Source organism: Chenopodium album, chromosome 3 (assembly GCF_948465745.1).
Source record: "Chenopodium album chromosome 3, dcCheAlbu1.1, whole genome shotgun sequence".
NCBI classification, from domain to species: domain Eukaryota; kingdom Viridiplantae; phylum Streptophyta; class Magnoliopsida; order Caryophyllales; family Amaranthaceae; genus Chenopodium; species Chenopodium album.
In genome coordinates, this window is record NC_137836.1 from 73,340,296 (window position 1) to 73,359,347 (window position 19,052).

At 35.3% G+C, this 19,052-nt stretch overlaps 1 protein-coding gene across 1 annotated transcript; it reads left to right on the plus strand.

The window, feature by feature from the left end:
• Positions 1-825: 825 nt before the first annotated feature.
• LOC145616561 (uncharacterized) lies at positions 826-17,299 on the plus strand. The gene is made up of 17 exons (XM_081671313.1): positions 826-964; positions 1,057-1,148; positions 1,272-1,380; positions 2,150-2,218; positions 2,294-2,452; positions 2,545-2,618; positions 3,122-3,224; positions 3,476-3,518; positions 7,926-7,988; positions 10,127-10,353; positions 10,569-10,689; positions 10,841-10,941; positions 14,610-14,723; positions 14,821-14,988; positions 15,076-15,219; positions 15,298-15,443; positions 16,799-17,299. The coding sequence occupies exons 1-17, from the start codon at positions 846-848 to the stop codon at positions 16,948-16,950; spliced, it is 2,004 nt and encodes a 667-aa protein (XP_081527439.1). The 5' UTR covers positions 826-845; the 3' UTR covers positions 16,951-17,299.
• The last annotated feature ends 1,753 nt before the right edge of the window (positions 17,300-19,052 follow it).

A 19,052-nucleotide genomic window follows, 5' to 3' on the forward strand; every position in this document is an offset into this window, starting at 1 on the left:
CGTGCTAATGCATGTCATATATTATACTACGTACCCAAAAAAAAAAAAAAAACACAAAGTTAAATGTTAGTAGTAGTTACTTGAAAAAAAAAAACAAAAAAGAAATATTGTATGGGTAGTTATTGTTTTTTTTTTTAAAAAAAAAATGATAAAAAATAAATAAAAATAAAGTTGTTGGATAGGTAGTTTTTTTTTTAAATGCATGAGAGTTGAGCATTTGGGTTTTGGAGGATTTTGGTGAAAAGTGTCTCTACAATTATAATATAGACTAGATTGTATCCGTGCTAATGCACGGTGTATAAGATGGGGGAGTTATTTGAAAAAAAAAATGAAGTGGAAGTTATTTAATTGGAGGTTATAACAACAACACATTAAAAAATAAATAAAAAAATAAAAAATAAAAATAAAAAATAAAAAATAAAAACCTCAAATGCATGAGATTTGAGAATTTGGCTTTTGAAAAGTTGTAGTTAAATCACTCTACAATTATATAAAAGATTAGAAGTTACAACTAAAAAATGCAAATATCAAACCAAAAGACATACTTATATTATTTCTCTACTAATTCAGGAGTAATATTTATCAATCAATAAACTATAACTTAATTAAAAAGAAAAGAAAAAAAAATAAAAAAAACCATCTATAACTATAGATCACCGTGCTAAAATACTTTAATTTACCTAGTAGTAAATATAATTTTAGTTTAATAAAAATCAATAGTTACAAAAATATATATATTTAAAAAAAACAGATACAAAAAAATATAACAGAAACTAGTAAAAAATAATTTTAGCTCAAAAAAATTAATTTTAGTTCATAAAAAAATAAGAAGTAAACACGCCGTTATGGGTTATTCATTACTGAGTACGATATATTTTTCTTCTGCGTTGTGCAACTGCAGCAAAACTGCAGCTGAAGCTAATAATGTCTCATTATTAGCGGATAATTACTATCATTATTTCTGGTAACTGTCTCATTTTCCCCATTTAACTCTTAATCCTAAATACCCAAATTTTATTGATTTTTCAAAATAATCATTTACTTTACTAATTGCAGCATAATCGTGTTAAATTATTGCGAAACAATGGCAAAAACTCCATCTTTGGTGAACCTCTGCTATGGTGCCCTTCAAAGTCACATCCTTTATGGTATAATAATATTCTTAATTTTCTTTTTGCCTAATTTTAGTTAAAATATTCATTAATTTGTACATCAAACTTTTCATCTTTTTTCTTGGGATTTTTTTTTTTTTTAAATATAAATTTTTGCAGGGGAAGATGATGAGATTGTGCAGGGAATATATGAGCTACCCACTGAGCTGTTTGATGGTTTATTGAAGAAGCTGCCTGCATTAGCCCTCCAAAAATTGCAATTACAAATGTATGTACTCTTTGATTTCCACTTCAATTCACAAAATTAAAAAAAACCCAACTTCTGATTAGGTTATATTATTGTTTGTTTTCGCTTCAATTCTCTTTATTTGATGATTTTGCTTGGTTTTTTTTAATTTGATCTATCAAGTTATGGGGAGGCGGGGCGGGCGGGGCGGGGATTGTATTGCTTATGTGTAGATAATCTTGTATGTTGTTCATTGTATTGCTAATGTGCCAGTTTTAAGGAGTTAATAATGCTTGGCTCTTTGAATTTGGTTTGGTATTGACAAGTTAGAGTACTGTGAGGACTATTGGAATAGGGCTAATTATGTGTTCAGTCTTTGAGTTAAAATGGGCGGTAATTCATAACAGTTTATTGGATAGTAAGAGGGGTGTGGACTGCGGACCGATTAAGCCTAACCTTCTATTGCGGATGTCAAGCTTGCTGAATATAATCATAGTTTTGCACTTGTGCTTGAACCAAGCTCGAGTGGAATGCTGAGCTGCATTGCTTTTCATGTTTATTAAGCAAACAAGATTAGCTTTTTAATGACTAGCCTTACTTATCTATTTAAGCGTCTTTGTTACATCAATTTTGACATATTTATGACTAGTGATGTTGATTATATACCCGTCATCCATCAATGTCATCCCTTGTGAAAATGAACATCTTCTAGGTGCGAAGGAGGGGATACCTATTTTTGTCTATGGAGTGTTGGAAATATTTCCCCAAGTTCTAGATATTTATTTTTGTGTTATTCTATATATCCTGGCAGGCCTTTGGAGAGACAGACTGAGTTTGACCTTGAGTATGATTGCTCTGGAAATGGAAGGAAGCGTGTGAGGTAAGATTCTCATTCAATGGCATTCTTTCTCCTTTCCGGCAAAGTTGGATTGTAATATTCAGTACCCTTTCTCAGATATGGCAAGTTCGAAATTGCATGGAAGGCATTATTTTCCTTGCGTTGGCCTGAACTTGTCAAGCATTCCCAAGAGAACCTTTCGTCACAAAAAAGTATGTTGGAATGTGAAGCAACATTTGACTGGCAACATAAGTATTGGGAGCTGCATCTTCAGAAGTATGTGAAACGACAAAATAAGCTAGCTCATTTTTTCAATCAAAATTTCATTTGATCATTACTTATTTTCAGGCTTCTCACCCAAATGTTAGTTGCTTTGATGCAGCTGCAGAGAGAGCTATGTTACCGTCTTTTAATGGATGTGTTGGGGATGTTCAAATTCCAGGTACCTCGATGCTTTCTTCAAGGTTTAATTGGATGTGAAGTTTTGATGTGTTAGATTGGCTTTATATTATTTTGAAACATTATTATAGTGGGCTACCAATATTTTTTATTTAGCCAATTCATCTGCCATACAGTTATTGAATATGGGGCATGGGATAAAAACTTTATTTGGTGGAAGCTCTGGTAATTAGTTGAACTGATGTTATGATCCAGCAGTCCAGCCAGATTGCCCATTTGACTTTGGTTTGCTATTGTGTTCATCTATATGCTTCTGCAGTTTCTTGTGTTTATTCTTTTTGCTTTTTGTTTCTTTAGGAATTTATGAAAATATAAATAATTTTGTCCCGAAACTTCCTGACAAAAGTAATTTTCCTGTCAATTCCAATATGTATTCAGCTCTCATATGTCTTTCATCTTGCCGTGTAACTTGGTTGTTGGATCTCTAGTTGAATATTTTTCTTTTGCATATTCATGTGCTAACCTATTGTTATGATTTACTTCTAGATGGACTAATCAAAATCATGGGTTATGAGGAACCAACTAAAGGTTCAATGCATCATTACTCCAGATTGCGTGGTCACTGCAAAGACTTTGGATGCTATGTGAGGTAGAATACATTAGCTGTTCGTATCCATGTTGTCCTGGTTAATTGATACTTTTATGGGATAGATCTTTTGATCATCTTTTTCATCACTTTATGTGTTCTTTGAGGTTTTACTTGCATATAGTGGTGACCCTTTTATTGTTCATCTATGTTGTTGGAAAGATCTGTTTGCATGGTTAATATCATGTTGTAATTTGAAGTTCAATTATCTTGGGACAGTTGAAGGTGCTTAAATGGTATTCTTGTGCTTGCAGATCTTTGAGGCTTCAGAACATATTTTGCAATAAGGAAACTTGTGTAAGTGGCTGTCTTATCTCCTGTTCTGAAAGGCAAAAGATGTATAAACTGCAACTTGCTTTACATTGTCAAGATTCAATAATGTTTTCAAAAATAGTGTTACTGTTTTCTGTAAAAAGAAGTGTGTTTCTTGATATCAGAGATAATTTCCTATCTCTTTTGGAAGGTTAAGTTGAAAATTAACTTTTTGGATCCTGATGATTCACACTTAGTAGATAACCTTGACTTCTAGTTGAAGTAATATTTGATCTACTTTCTGATTTTTGGGGTTGCAGCAGAGATAAGTATTGTACGGTAAAGCTTAAACTAGTGATTGAATGTATTCTTTACAAAATAATTCTTTTTATATCACTTGCAAGTAAAATATGTGCTCTCATATTGATGATATAATAATAGGAAAATTAACATTCTTTTGTAAGCTGGACAAATTTTGTTATTCCTGCTGGTGTCTGAGTAGAGTGAGTACTCAGAGTAAAAAATGTGACAAGAAAGCTACCATTTACTTTTTTCTGGTCAAGTTTGAGCATTTCACTGATCTAGGATTTGATTCATACGTTCTACTGTTTTATTTTTCATGGCATTAGATGTTAACACTGACTCAATTTTAGAGGGAGTTCAAATGCTCTGTCTCGCTCTTGTGTATCATTATTTGTTACATCTCATCATCAATTAGCTATTTTCAGTAAATTGTATTTTAACCAGTCTTCCATCCTTTTGCCTTCTCCCTTCTTGTCATCCCAGAATCCCAGCCGTTGTCAGCTGCAGAAAACCACAGATAGTCACTTTTTCTCCTCCCCCCTTTCGATTGCCATTAATTATTATTCTTTGTGTTAACGACCAAATCGGCTATATATGGTCAGTCAAATTGATGTTTCTCTTTAGATTGACTCTGGTTTGGGTTCAAATGTAATCTGCAGTGGACAATGAACATAGGTAATAAGGGTCGTTGTGCTGGATTGATCCGGAAAAAGCTTGTGCTAGAGATAGAGCTATTTGCATCAAGTAATTAGTGCTGGAATAAAAAATTCAAATGTGGGAGGTGTATTCAATGTTATCTTCTTTCTTCTCCTTTGCTTCTTGATATTGACAAATATGATACCTGAGAAGTAATTTGGTGGTTGGAGACGGATTCTTTTTATTTATTTTTTAGGGGGGGGGGGGGGGGGGTAAGGAGAGGGTGGGTCCATTTTATGAATGGCTCACTTGCGGAAGGGTAGGAGGTCTATGTGCTATATTTGTAGTCAGTGGCGGAGCCAGGATTTTTGGTAATGCACCATACTATCTAAAACCATTTTATCAAAAAAAAAAATAAAAAAAAAAAAAAATCCAGACACATTTGTGAAAGAATGTTCAAAATATCAAGATTCAAAATTACTTGGAAATTGTATTTGTCAAACCTTTATTATTCAAAAAAATACATCAAATGTTACTCCTATTCAAGACTTTAAACAATAACCTCGTGTTTTTTTAGATCGTTTATAATAGGTTTGGAATCACTAGATAGATTTTTCGTATCAAATAGGATGATCCAAAATACTAATTATAAGGATTTATAAGTAACAATTCAAGTATACTCATACATGTAAAAATAAATATTAAAATAAAACTTCTAGTTTTCAAGTTTTGAAAGCATATCATTATATCATCAATAATCTTGCCCAATGTGATCAAACTATTATGTTGGTAAGTTTTTGTGTTATTTGGGAAATTGGATGAATAGAACATTAAGAGAAAAGAAAAGAAAAGAAAAAAAGAGGGAAAAAAAATAAAGAATGTTGGGCAAGAGGTTAGAACCCATGACCTTTGATTGAAAAGGTAATGCTCTAACCATTAGGCTACTAGTAAGCTCAAACATAATATAATATTGCACTTTGTATTCTATTTAAACAAAAATTTGACCTTTTATTTTTTTTATTTTTATATCTAAACCTGGTAGGGCACGTGCCCTGCCAGGACACAATGTGGCTCCGCCACTGTTTGTAGTTTGTCATAAAGAATATTCCAACTTTCCATATTATGTACATAAGTTCAAGAATGTATTTCTTTTCAGTATGTTGAGCTTATTAGGTGTGGAAATAGCATCTATCTGGCCAAGTCCTTTTTAAATAAATAAGGGGAGGGATGGTAGTTTGTCCATCTTGAGGTTTTGTTCTTGGCTGGTTTTAAATGGTAGCCTATCACCACTTAATAATTCGAGTTTTTATCCATGTGGTGGGTGAGGAGTTCAATGCCCTGTAGTTGTATAAAGGCTATACAAGTAAAAAGGAGTTTATATTTCCTCTCACTCTCATCCGAATTTTCTTTAAAGCATAATCTATTTGGCACAGGTTCCTTTTGGTGTGGCTGATAGGCTTTGCCGCTTTGGAATTGCGGATTATTTTGGTTAAAGATATCAAAGATGATAGAGTTCATTATTATCAGTTTGTAGCCCTGGGGTAAAAATGGTGTAGGTTGTTGATATTCGATGACATTTTGGTGGAACATTGAGAAAGCATTAATAATCAGCTTTGGTATGTAGACTTGAGGAATATGATCTTGTGGATTCTGGAAAAGTGGTGATACCTTCTTGCCAGAATATGGATTGGGCAGTTCCCATTTGAGTTAAACTCATTGTTATTAAAATCCCGATTTAAATCTTAAAATCTTACGATTTTACGATTTATGTATATCATACGATTCGATTTACGATTCTACCCGATTTCACATATTTTTCTGAAGTAGCGAAATCCTTACAAGTAACAAACATGTTTATATAGGTTTTTATAAATATATATTGTCAAATATTGATAGCTTAATGGGTAAATAACTATTATCTATCAATAATTAGGTTTCAAACTCATAATTTCAATATATTTAATTAAATTTATATTTGATGTCTTGATTATGCATGTCGGTGGAATCTTACGATTCGATTCTGATAGCCCCTTCCGATTCAAAGTAGAATCCCGATTTTAATAACTTTTACTTAAACTGTTTTTGCACATACTGGTCTGCAGTATGTAGAACCAGTTATGTGCAAATTTCTCTCTTAAAAACTAGTCACAAGTAAATTAGATATCTGTAAAGCTGAAAAGTATTGCACTTGCACTCTTGCACTCTTGCAATGATGTGCAACATGGCCTTATTTAAAAAAATGTCGGCATCTATCTTAATACCAGGACACTACAGCATAAGGTGAGTTGGTGGTTTACCAAGTTTCTAAATTTGATAATTTCCTGGTGACTTATGCTGGTTTGGGCCTTGGACGGGCTGGGAGAACTGGCAGCCTGCTTTCATGGTTGCTGTATGCCCATGTGTGTTGTAAAGGAGTGATATAATAATCCTTGATTGAGCTACTACTTCTAGTCTTGTTCATCTCTTTGGGATCAAGCTGTTTTCCTGGTCGTTGTATGTCAAGGCCTTCCCAGGGCTTATTAAACTTTTCTTAATTAATTTTTTTATTTTGTGTACAAGTTTAACGGCATGATGATTGTCACATTATGCTGTACAGATTAATTGTTAACTGTCGGAGTTGCTAGTTGTCAACTGCTCGTATTTTCTCCTCAACAATCCCCTTTGATGTCATCCCTTTGAAATCTATCATGTTTGGACCAAATTTTGGTATGATGTGTCTGTTTTTTATGATAAAATCTTTTTTACATTTTCCATATTTTTTCTTTTCTCTATATCTTGATCATCGAACTTATATTCGTACTCAGAAACTGACATATAAAGGGTCCAGTGCGCTGATGGGTGAAGAAGAAGCTATTTTGGATCATAGATATTAATGATGGGAGATTGTCTCCAACGGTGTTATAGAACACCTTGTAATTTCTACCTCTCATTAATAGTCACTGGTCACGTAGATTATATCTCATTAGGATAATAGAGATCAAAATTGGACTTATATGAAAATTTTGAAGCCTGGCAGGGGTTTGAATAAAAACTAACCTAACCAAGATAAAGTAAAAAATATATATCATATTAACTTGTAAGGGCATCATCCTTAACATAAATTCCTTAACCATTAAGTCCATACGTTGTATATTAATATATTATATATGCTACATGGACGACATGATTATTTATTTGCATTACTCTACAACGTTTTGTTGAAGGTCTGACTGACTCTCTCTTAGTGAATTGTAAACCTAATTCAATGTCAAATTTGTTATCAAATGTACTCTAGCGCAAACAAGACGTTAAACTATGCTAATCCTTTGAAATTAACCCAAGTTTACAGGCTCTTGACTTCTTCCCTTTCTCTTTAATTTTGTTTTGGGATTGATTTTTGCTTCTCTCTCTCCCTTTATCTCTTTCTTTTTATTATTATTATTTTTTTTTTATTTTTTTTTTTGGGTGTGCTTTGATTTCTTGGTTTTTACATAGCATCTTATATTGTTCTCTGATAATTATGCTCTATTGCAGCAATTACTAGCAAACAGCAAGCTGCAAGGTTTGTTGCTAAGGAGACTTTCCTCTGACATGCACGTGAGTCCCGGTATCTTAAAATTTTATGATTCTTCATAAGTCTGAGCTATATTCAGCTCCCTTCTTCTAGTAGCTTCATGTTGGCGCGTCAAACATTATTGCAGTTACTAATTTTTATATGTACCTTGCGTTTGTGAAATTGTAAAAGCATTTACGGCTGCTTATTGTATGTTTGCTTTTAATTTCAAAGTACTAGAAAACTAACTGAATTATAGTATCACTCTTTACTAACTTTCCTTATTCAAAACACCTGTGAGTGTATAGTTGGATTGAGAAGATGATGGGGAATTTTCTGTGGTCTGGGTCTATTGATGTTAGAAAGATCACCTCGTGGGTTTGGAATTCGTGTGTCGTGTCATCTGGGAAGGTGGTGGCTAAAAAGACTGTGCTTGTGTATAGATGGTTGTGGCCCGCCCCTCGTGATTCAGTGTCCCCTTGGCATTGAGTCATAAGAGAAAATTCTGGTTAGCACCAAAATGGTTGGGATCCACAGAGGAAATTGTTGCCAGAGTTACACGTGGTTGTCTATGAATATTTATTTCAGGGGTGTTCACTTATTCTTCCCTCTACGGCTCTACTGAGGTTCAAGATTGGGGCTGTTTCTCGGTCTCTCGCATTTGTTCTTGAATAGATGTTCAAAGAGGAGGGCAAACTTTTTATGTTTAATAACCTGATTATACCACTAATGTTCTTATCTACATAATGCCCCTGTGTCTGGAGGATCTCAACCTTCAATTGACTGCAGTATAGGATTTAAATATATGGATGGGGAACTCTAAAGGGAGGTTTTTAAGTAAGTCTTTACTCTGTTGTTTGACCTGATAGTAAATTTGATTGGAAAAGTTCCTTTAAAGGTGAGAGCTTTTGTTTAGAGATCGGCAATTATTTGGCATTTTGATAGAATTATACTGACATGCTTCAATGGTGTACGTTGATGCTATAGTTCTTTCACCTGATATTTTTTTGTTGTGCCGAAGCGCTAGTGTGTCCTGCTCACATGTTTTCCTTTATTGTGAAATGGCAAGTTACTTTTGGAAGTGATTGTTTGCCTAGGATCTTGAATGTTGGTTAATTGGTTTACCCTTTGACAGTGGTGGATTGGCCGATTGGCTAATAATTTAATTTTCGAGGTTTGTTAAGGACAATGGAAAGAAGGTGTTGTGGCACAATAGAGGGGACAATGCTCTTATGCCAATTTTGTGGTGCTTTTGGTTGGAGCAAAATTTTCCGTGTCTTTTCTGGAGTTTTATTATGTTCTGAATTAGCACAGGACAAAGTAACTTATCTAGCATCTTTACGGGTTAAGGCGCTGGGCCAGGGCGTGTAAGAACTATTTAATTGGTGTAGTTTAAGCGGATATATGGCAATGATTCCAAGTAGTAATTTATAGATATAAAGATAATGAGCATTAAATTACATATTGAACTAAATAAAATTGATGAAATGGAATACCTTTTACCTTGATTTGGATGTTGTCTTTTGAAGTTTTGAAACCCCAAAAACCATTAAAGTTTGTCAATGCACTATTAACAATACTTAACTATCTAATAACTCCTAGATTGTTTTTACTAGACTGTGTTTGTCCCATTTTATGGAGAGTATGGACCCTTTTCCTAAAACATGAAGGGAAAAAAAAAAATTTGAGTAAGTTTCCTTCAAGCAATAATTGTAGGCTCTTTCGAGTACTTTGGCTCTAATTTCAGTGCTTGCGAAAGAGTGAATGCTCATTTGTCTCGAAGTTTCAACCTATTCAATGATTAATTGCGTTCATATTTGTAGATGCAAGTAGTTAATGTGCTGTCACCAATGTGTTTTTGAAAGTAGTCAATCCTTTTGAAATAGGTAACTTCTGATTCAGTATGCTTTACCCAGGGAACTCAAAATAAAACATTAAAACCTAATTCTAATCTTAAATTTTGATGGCTGTGCTGCGCTATCTAGACAAATATCTAATTCTTTCTTTATACCACTGAATATTATGCATTGAAATGGTACAAGGTTGATTGTGGGATATAGATCCTTTTCACATAGGAGAAACAGCAAAGAAAATGTGTGTTAAAGTGCCATTATCTGACTGAAAGAGGCATTTGTATGTACATCTGGTGTTTTCTAAGAGTATATGTCATATGTTGTTGCAGCATGATGGATTATGCATGATACTGAACCAGAACAGAGAAACAATAACATCTCTGGAATTTGTCAACTGCAAGTTTTCATTGGCAGTTTTGGAGGTAATCTGTAATACATTGGAAATGGAAGGTACACAAGCACATGGAGTGAAACATTTTTCTGTGAAAGCATCAAAATTTTTAGAAGAAAATCCTGCGTCTTTTCCGCCAAAGCTTGTCTCCTTTCTATCATCAAGGTGCATTCCTTGTAATTATTTCCCTATTTTGTTCTTAGAATTTGTTATTTGAAGTTGGAGTATTTTCATTGTCTTGACAGAGACCCATGTTGGGGAACATTTTTAGTGAAATTCAAATCAGCAAGCTCATGGATCATTAATATGACGCTTTACTTCTCAATCATCTTTCCTCTTGTATCAGATTTGCTTTTTGTTGAATTTCCTTGTCACTGCAGATCACTGGAGTCATTAAGCCTTTGTGATGACCATATTGGGAGAAATTATGCTAAATTGACTCTCACGGCACTTCTTGATGCTTCATCTGCTCTCTCCACCCTAGAACTATCAGATAACAATGTAAGCAAACTTTATCATCTGCCTATTTAAAGCCCTGTGTGCTTTCTTTCTTAATCAGAATCATCTTAAAATTTGGAACAACTCACATCAAATGTTTGTCCTCTTTGTTGTGAAGTTCATATTATCAATATAAGTTTTCACTTTACTGCAGATTTCAGGCTGGCTTTCTGATTTTCGGTGCAGCTCTTCCAATCAAGCCTTGTCTTGCAAAAGGAGCAAGTCTTTGCAGTCTTTACGTGTGCTTAATTTAAGGTATAGACTGTATTACCTTCACCAACCAAATTAATCAAATGTTAGGTGCAGACTGAAGTGATGCAACTGATAATGCATTTTTCGATGACTATGAAGAAAAGTAGTCCACTTTGAAACTAACTTCTCAGGCTTTGTTCTAGCTGATATAGTGAATTCTTAATAAATTTGCAACTTCCCAATAAGGGAAGTGTAGCAGATTCTCTTGTTAATGTAGGGGTTCTTCTCGAAGAAAGGGTCGTTTATTTCGATACTCCTCCAATCGAAATAAAGGACCGACTTTGGGAGGACATAGTGAGGGTGCCTGAACTTCGGTTTGTAGCTTACTGTTTGCTTGTTTTCTCTTTGGGCTTGGCCCACTAATGCATCAAAAAAAAAAAAAATTTAAAAATTAAAATAAACAAACAATTCACTAAACGTTTCTAGCATAAGCAATGTGTGACAAGCATAATACTAACAAATCTTCATCATCTACAACAACTTTGACACAAACACAATGTTCTTTGTCATGCATTCCACGTTTACATGTCCACGTTACTACTCTTAGAAATATGTATGTAGCGAACCAACCAGCCTAACGTTCAGCTTACTCTACTAGACCAAGCCCTAAGAGCTCTTTTGTAAAACAACACAAGAACAACCTATTATCGGTGTAATCAATGAAAAGCCTTGAAGATAAATGTTCTGCGAATATATCTTAGAATTCTCATCAACTTATTGATTAACTCACAGTTAGATACATTTGGCTTTTTCATCTTTCATTTTTGTTAGATTTGGAATGGTTATTGCTGTCAAGGGTCTTCGAATTATGAAAACAAGGTTTGCAAAAAGCATCGAATGATACACATGTTACTTATGAATCTATCTTGAAATTGATATACTTTTATGCGTGCTTTCCCTAGCCAATTCAACCAGGTTACAAAATTTAGAACTTCAATTGAATCCCCTCTGATGGTTGGCACACAACATCGAACCGCAACAAGAGTCTTGTGAGGGACTCAACCCTCGCCTACACTAATATGCACGAAAACAGAGATCAACAATAATGAAAACAGAGCAAATGAGGCAGCTAGCAATGGTGTTTGATTAATGAAAGGAAAAGATAAAATGGTAGCTTCAGTCTACCACTCTCCAAAATAGTATCTTTAGGATACAAAGCTCAATTCAAATCAGTCTAATCACATAACCTCCTTCTTACCCTAACCTCGTAATTTATACACAAGGGTTACAACTTAGGGGCCGTTTGGTTGGGGGTATTCATCAAAGGGAATGGGAATCAACTGAGCCGATTCCCTTTGTTGTTGTTTGTTAGACACTTTCTTTCATTCCCTTTACCCCCTCCATTAACCCAAATCCTTCTAACTTCATTCCCCATCCCCCCCTAGACTTTCCCATTCCCTTTCCTTAGCCACCCATCCACCACCACACCCACACTAGCCACCACCCTTTTACCTTACCCTCACCACCCAACTGCCACCAGTCACACCTCCACCACCATCGCTGCCCTTTCCCCGACCACCTCCACCCCTTCCCCGACCACCGCCGCCCACCGATAAGACCCAGATCTGACACCCTCACAATTTCACAAACCCAAACCCACCAGCTCACCATCGCCGACACCCCAGATCGACTCACCATCCCCGAGACCCCCACAACCCAAACCCACCACTGCTAACACCCTCGCCGAGAACAGCAGCGAGCAGTGAGCAGCGGGGCGAGCAGCGGCGACAAGCAGCAGGGGAGCGTTTGGTGGGGGGCGAAGGGCGGTGAGTGGTGGTTGGGGATGTGCGGCGAGTTGGTGGGGGGCTGGGTGGTGGCTGGGAAATGTGGGAATTGAAGAAATAAGGTGGCTGTGTGGTGGTTGTGTGGTGGTGAAGTTGGTGATAGTGTTTCCCTTTGTTTTTAAAACAAACAACTTACATAATTTTGGGTAATTTCATTCCATTCTCTTTCTTTCCCTTTGTTCATTCCATTCCGTTTACCCCGTGTAAACCAAACGGCCCCTTAGTACTAGCTAGCTGTCCTTAATTCTTGTCTTCATTCACTGTCATTGTTTTGCCAAGGTTCCACTACCCAAAGTTGCTACTGCCCTCTGCTTCTTTTAATTGACATTGTCCTCTTGCGCCACCTCCTCATATGTTGCTGCTGTAGTGATTGGTGGAAATCCAGTTTGGACGACCTTACCCCTCCTCTGATATTGCTTGAGTATAGGTGGCTTAACAGCAGGCCCAATTACTCGGTCCATTACAAGTTGACAACTTAGATCGATGTGCAACTGTGCAAGGAGAGTTTTTCTCCCTTTTATCTCTTCTCACGTGTTTTATGGTGGAAAAAATAGTTCAATTCATCCGTTTGTATCTGATCATATAACTAATTATTCGTTATTTGTATCTAATCCTATGAACTATCATTGCCTAGGACATACTTCCAACAAAGGGAGTGGTTTAGAAACTCTCTTTGATTCCATACTTTCCACACTCTATTATCAATGTTCGAATTTGATTTTATTAAGATTTTGGGCTTATCCCTGACCAGATTTGATCAAAAGTGCTTGGATAATAAATGAGACGAACAGTGGAACATGTGAACATTTTACTCTTATCTCAGATGAATCCTTTCACAGAAACCCCCTTCCTCCCAATTCAGTGCTTCTCAATTGATCTCATTTTGCTCATTTGGCTGCTTTTTCTAACTTCATTTTCTTTGATTCCCAATTTGTCATTTCTGCACCAAAATAACCTTGATCTGATTCAAATCTGGTTCTTTGTTCTGAATTAGAGTTTCTTACAGTTCCGTCAGCTACCTCCTGTAATTACATGAAATCGATTAATATCCCAAAATCCAGTTGAAGTCATACTTTATACTGTCAAAGAAAGGAAAAAGATAATTCAAAACATTTGTGAAATTCATATTCTCAACTCAGTGACAGTCTGGCAGGTTTTTTTGCACCCATGGAAGTAATGGAACAATTTAATCCACCTATTGCCTCTGGATGTTTTACAAGTATTCATGTGTTGTAAGGGAGTATATCATATACCCAGTTGGCTAAGAATCTGTTTGGCAGAATTCCATTGAATGAAAGCTCTATGAGAAACTTTATTTGCTGGACTGGTGTATTAAATGCCAACCAAAATTTTGAACAGGGAACCTAGTTTACGACATGCTTTTACTGGCTTAAAAGATTTTCTGAGCTTTGTTTTTGCTGATTTCCTCGTGCAAAAGTAGCGTACCGAGAAAAAAGATATCGTGCCACATTTATCTATATACACCATTATTTTAATGAAGACTTCATACAGGACTTAACTATGCGAATTTGTTTACGATTAACTGCCTCTCTGGTGTTGAATGCTGTTGGGCATGGAAGAGAACAATCTGTTGGGGACCTATGTGAAACTTCCCTGATGAAGCTGCACTCTGAGCTAAATAAAGTGTCCACTTTCAGTCTTTACTACTTCCATGAATTTCGTGTCTGCAATAACTGACTAATAGTAAATCTTGTTTTCAATTTTTGTAGGTTCTTGTTATGGCAGCTTTAGCTTTGTACTACTTTATTTTGGTTACTAGGATATTGATGTCATAAAACTTTGTCTTTTTTTTGCTCTTTAATAAGTTCCCTCCTCTCCATCCGTGTATGTGGAAGTTGTTTGATTAAGATCTATCTCTTACTATAGGGGCAACAATTTGCGGAAGAATGACCTTGAAGACCTTGCATCTGCACTCATTCATATGCCAGTTTTGGAAACTCTGGATTTAGATGACAATCCCTTTGAGGATGATGGGATCAAGTGAGTTTGTTGTCTTGGCCTTTTTTTTTTTTTTGACAACTTCCTGCCAATTTCAACAGTGAGCTATAGTTTTATGAAACTTTTCTTGACATCGCAGGTGTTTAATCCCCTACTTTGTCAAGACTTTTGAACACTTTCCCCTTGCCAATCTTAATTTGAAGAACTGTAAGCTCTCCTGTAATGGAGCAACTGAACTTCTGGAAGTTCTTTTGGCATTAAAATACCCTCTGACTTCTCTTTCTCTGGCAGATAATGATCTTGGAAGGTTAGTTTTTTTTCCTTCAAAATCTCTATTTATTTTGGTGAATGTTGTTTTACTTGTAAATGATGATATCTTGTCATATTTCTGAAGCCAAATAGCACCATTACTCGGAGATTTTATGCACACATCTATAAGGTCGCTTGATATAAGGGACATTGGCCTAGGTTCATCTGGATTTTTAGAACTGAGGATTAATATGCCAGATGTGGTGAAGCTAATCAGCATTAACATAAGGTACTTCTTGGATCCCTTTTTGCGACTTTTCCAATAATTTTTAATCAATTTGAATGTTGAATTGCTATGTTTTCACAGTGAGAATCGTGGGGGTATCCAAGCTGCGGAATTTCTTGAAGATCTTATCTCTAGAGCTTCAGAACTTGTTGATGTGCATGTAGGATACAATTTAATGCCCTCGGAATCCTTGAAAATTATATGTTCAGCCCTCACAACAGCTAAAGGTATGCAACAGTGAAAATAAAAAATTATAGCAGAATTCAAATGGTAACCACTGCCAAGTAATTTTCTTTTACTTTTTGATTCATGAGCAACTGCTTTGTTTGGAAATATACCAGAAGTCACCCTGTTATCAGTAGGAAACTGCATCTTACTGCTTAAGCATTCCAAATTTGTTAATTGACTCTATATTGCTTGATAAACATCAACATAGTTTGCAGTCCTCTTGTGTTTTTTTAAATAAAATTCTTTTTTGGTTGCCTATGTCATTAATAGAACTGGAAGGACCATCTGGCCTCTTACAATAGAGAAAATCTATTTAAAAAAATAAATCATTCCATTGTCCAGATTAGCAGGGAATAAGAGCTCCCTGGAATAAGCAATTTAAACATATGTTCTAAGCACCCTGCCGGGATGAGATTGTGATTTGTAAGGAAAACTGTTTTTCTAATCCACCCAAATTCTAATTTTTGTAGTCAATGAGGCTCCCAAAGCTCTTGAACTCAGCCTGGGGACATAAAATTAACGCTCCTCGTAGGTCCAAAAGGAATAATGATGCTGAAAATAGTGTTCAGCTTGAGCCCCGGCCCTCTCTAGAAACACAAACCTAACATTGATTGCCTTGTGTTGCCCTTTGCCATATATTTTATCTGTTGTATTCTGTTTGGGATTGCAGTCTGAGTGAAGCTCTAAACTTCAACTTGGTCCTTTCAAATCAACCTTCAAAGAGAAAAATCAACAGGGTCAGGATGGCTCTAAGATGGTGCAAAACAGACCTACTTTTGTAAAGCCATATATCGTGATTTCAGTCAACAAATTCCTAGTATCTTGTAGTGATTTTTAATATGTTTATATTAAAATTATTAACTTGTGTTTCCGAGTTCCGACGTATACTTTCGTATAGCTCTCATGCTTTGACCTTCCATGTTAGCCTATATTCTCAACATTCTTGTTAAGTGACTATTTTGGAGTAGCTGCTCTAGGCTAGAGTTGATCATGGGCCAGGTTGTTGCCAAAAGGATATAGAAATTCAGAAATTGATCAAATCTTCATTTGGCAGCCTATGTTCTGTTTATGCTCTTTAACCTGGTAAGTCGGGAACTATTAATCAGGGTTGGGTTGTTAAAATCGAAATACAGTTCTTAGTAGAAAGAACCCTTGCTTCAGAGAAGTGTACAACAACCTGTACCTTGTAAACTATTAGAAATGTACAAATGCCCTACTGGAGTAGCTACTTTCAGATAGCGGCAGCATTTACCAATGCTGATTGCTGAATGTTCTTCTACACTGATTTAATTGATCATATTCATTTCAGGTTATATAACTGGTTCTGAAATGAACTTAAATTGTTTTGAATCAGGGAATCTTCAACGTATTGATCTTACAGGAAACCACAAAATTTGCCAGGCTGATCACATATCGGCACTTTCTGAATTTCAATACAATGGAGAACCAATTGTGATGATCTCAACCTCGCCTTCTCAAGACACGCTGTATGATGATGATCCATAGAGCAGTGACATACTGGCATGAATTAGACGTATGTTCCCTACTTAAAACAACATCCATGAGAAAAATTGCTCTCTTTTTTTTTTTTTTTTTTCCTTTTTTTTTTTGCAATCCATGAATGTCATCTATAGGGTTTCTCATTGTGATGTAAATTCATCACTTAATAGGCAGTGCAAGTAGCATGTAGAACTTTTTGCTACATTTTTTGGTACAAGGTTTTTTTTTTTATTTATTTATTTTTTTTTTTTTTTTTGGTGAATATTTTTCGTATACAATGCGGCAGGAGCATTGAAGCAAAAAGTCAGAAATTAAAATGAACAATGTAATATACCTCCTTTTTTTATCCATAAGATGTAACAGGTTTAATATTCGCTGTACTTCGCAGTTATTTTGGGTTCACAGTCTGAAACTCTGAGTAACAAATGCCAAAATGGCAGTAGTATTTGTTCATGTGATATAATTAATCACACTTAGAACAGTTGAGGGGATATAGCTTCATTTAATGAAAACCCCACTGTCATGAACTTGTTCACTGGTATTACCACATCTTGTACCAATTATCAATTATTCGAGTTGACAGGGGAAAGGGGCAACGTGTAGCATATTGGCTCTCTTGTCGGTTGCGCTACGTTCCTGGAATGCATTTCAGAAAGGCCGTCATGAGATGGTTTGGGCACACTGGGTATACGTTCACGACTCGAGTGATTTTTACTTTATACCGAGTATATGTGTTTCTGATACCGTCTCTACTAAACATGTTCCCCTTTGATAGGACCAAGCACTAGTGTCATGTACGATAAACCACACCATCATCATGCCTTGTTGGATCACTAGCTCCTCTTCACAATAACTAGGTTATCCCTTTAACATCCGACTTTGTTCTCTTCATTTTTACATCACATACGCCCAACCTAAGCACACACCGAGAGAGGATCATACTGCAAATTCATAGTAGATGCATGCAATGAGTATGTATGCCATTCTAAGTACATGTGTATTGTAAGTACTATATACTTCACCAATCACCATAGTACCTTACGGTCCATATCTTACAAAGACTTGATCTCATAACCTCGAGAGTTATACTGAAGGTGAAGATTTGGCTACATTTGTATGCCAAGACCCAAGAGCATGGATGGATGTCGTCTATACACGAAACACGACACGAAAGGATGACTGCTTGGCTGCTTGCTTTGGCTATAGTACATTAAACTACTGCATGTCCTTATTCGTTGATAACAAAGTTTACATGCACATATTATGTCAATATATGCACTATGCAGTAGCCCCATACTATGCTGTTTATTCTGCTCAGTCGTAGAAGTGCGTACTATAGATATTGACAACTCTATTTTTGGCTATAGTAGTAAATTATTATTATTATTTAGCTAGGATGTTGAGTTTATTCTATACTAGAAAATGTTGGCCTCAAATTATATATTTATAAATTAAGATAAAGTCAACATAATGTAATATGATTTGTATTAAACCGACAACATTTGGCTTCTTGTTAGTTTGTTGTCACTTAAGCACTGAAATTTCAGCTTCATTAATTGAATATTTAGTACAACGTACTTTGTATTCCTTGTGTTTAATCATGAATTTAAAAGGTACCTAAATTAATATCCGAATCATGCTTTAACAATGTACTCCGAAAATTGACTAAACTCGAACACATAAAATTGGAAAATATCTACTCGTATTACTATATGATGTTAGTAGAAATAGTATTGAAGCTTGTAATCGATATTTTTTTGTAAACGATGGTCTAACAGGTTCTATTATTTAGATACAGTATTAATTAGTTACTTCATACAAATTAAAGAAAAGAGCTACTATGTACGAAGTATTTTTTTTTTTATAGTATTTTATTAAAAATAAAATATAAACAAGCCTTTGAATATCCACAAAACAGCACAAAAAAATTATGGAAGCAAGGTAAAAAGTTAAATGGTCCAACCGAATAAAATTCTTCAAACCATCTGACTTGAAATCAACTCCAAGTAGCATTGTTGATGACTAGATATGGACCATATGGTTGCCCATGGTTAGCCTAATTCATACTCCTTCCTTCATATTTTTTTTGTTTTCTTTTATTTAATTTT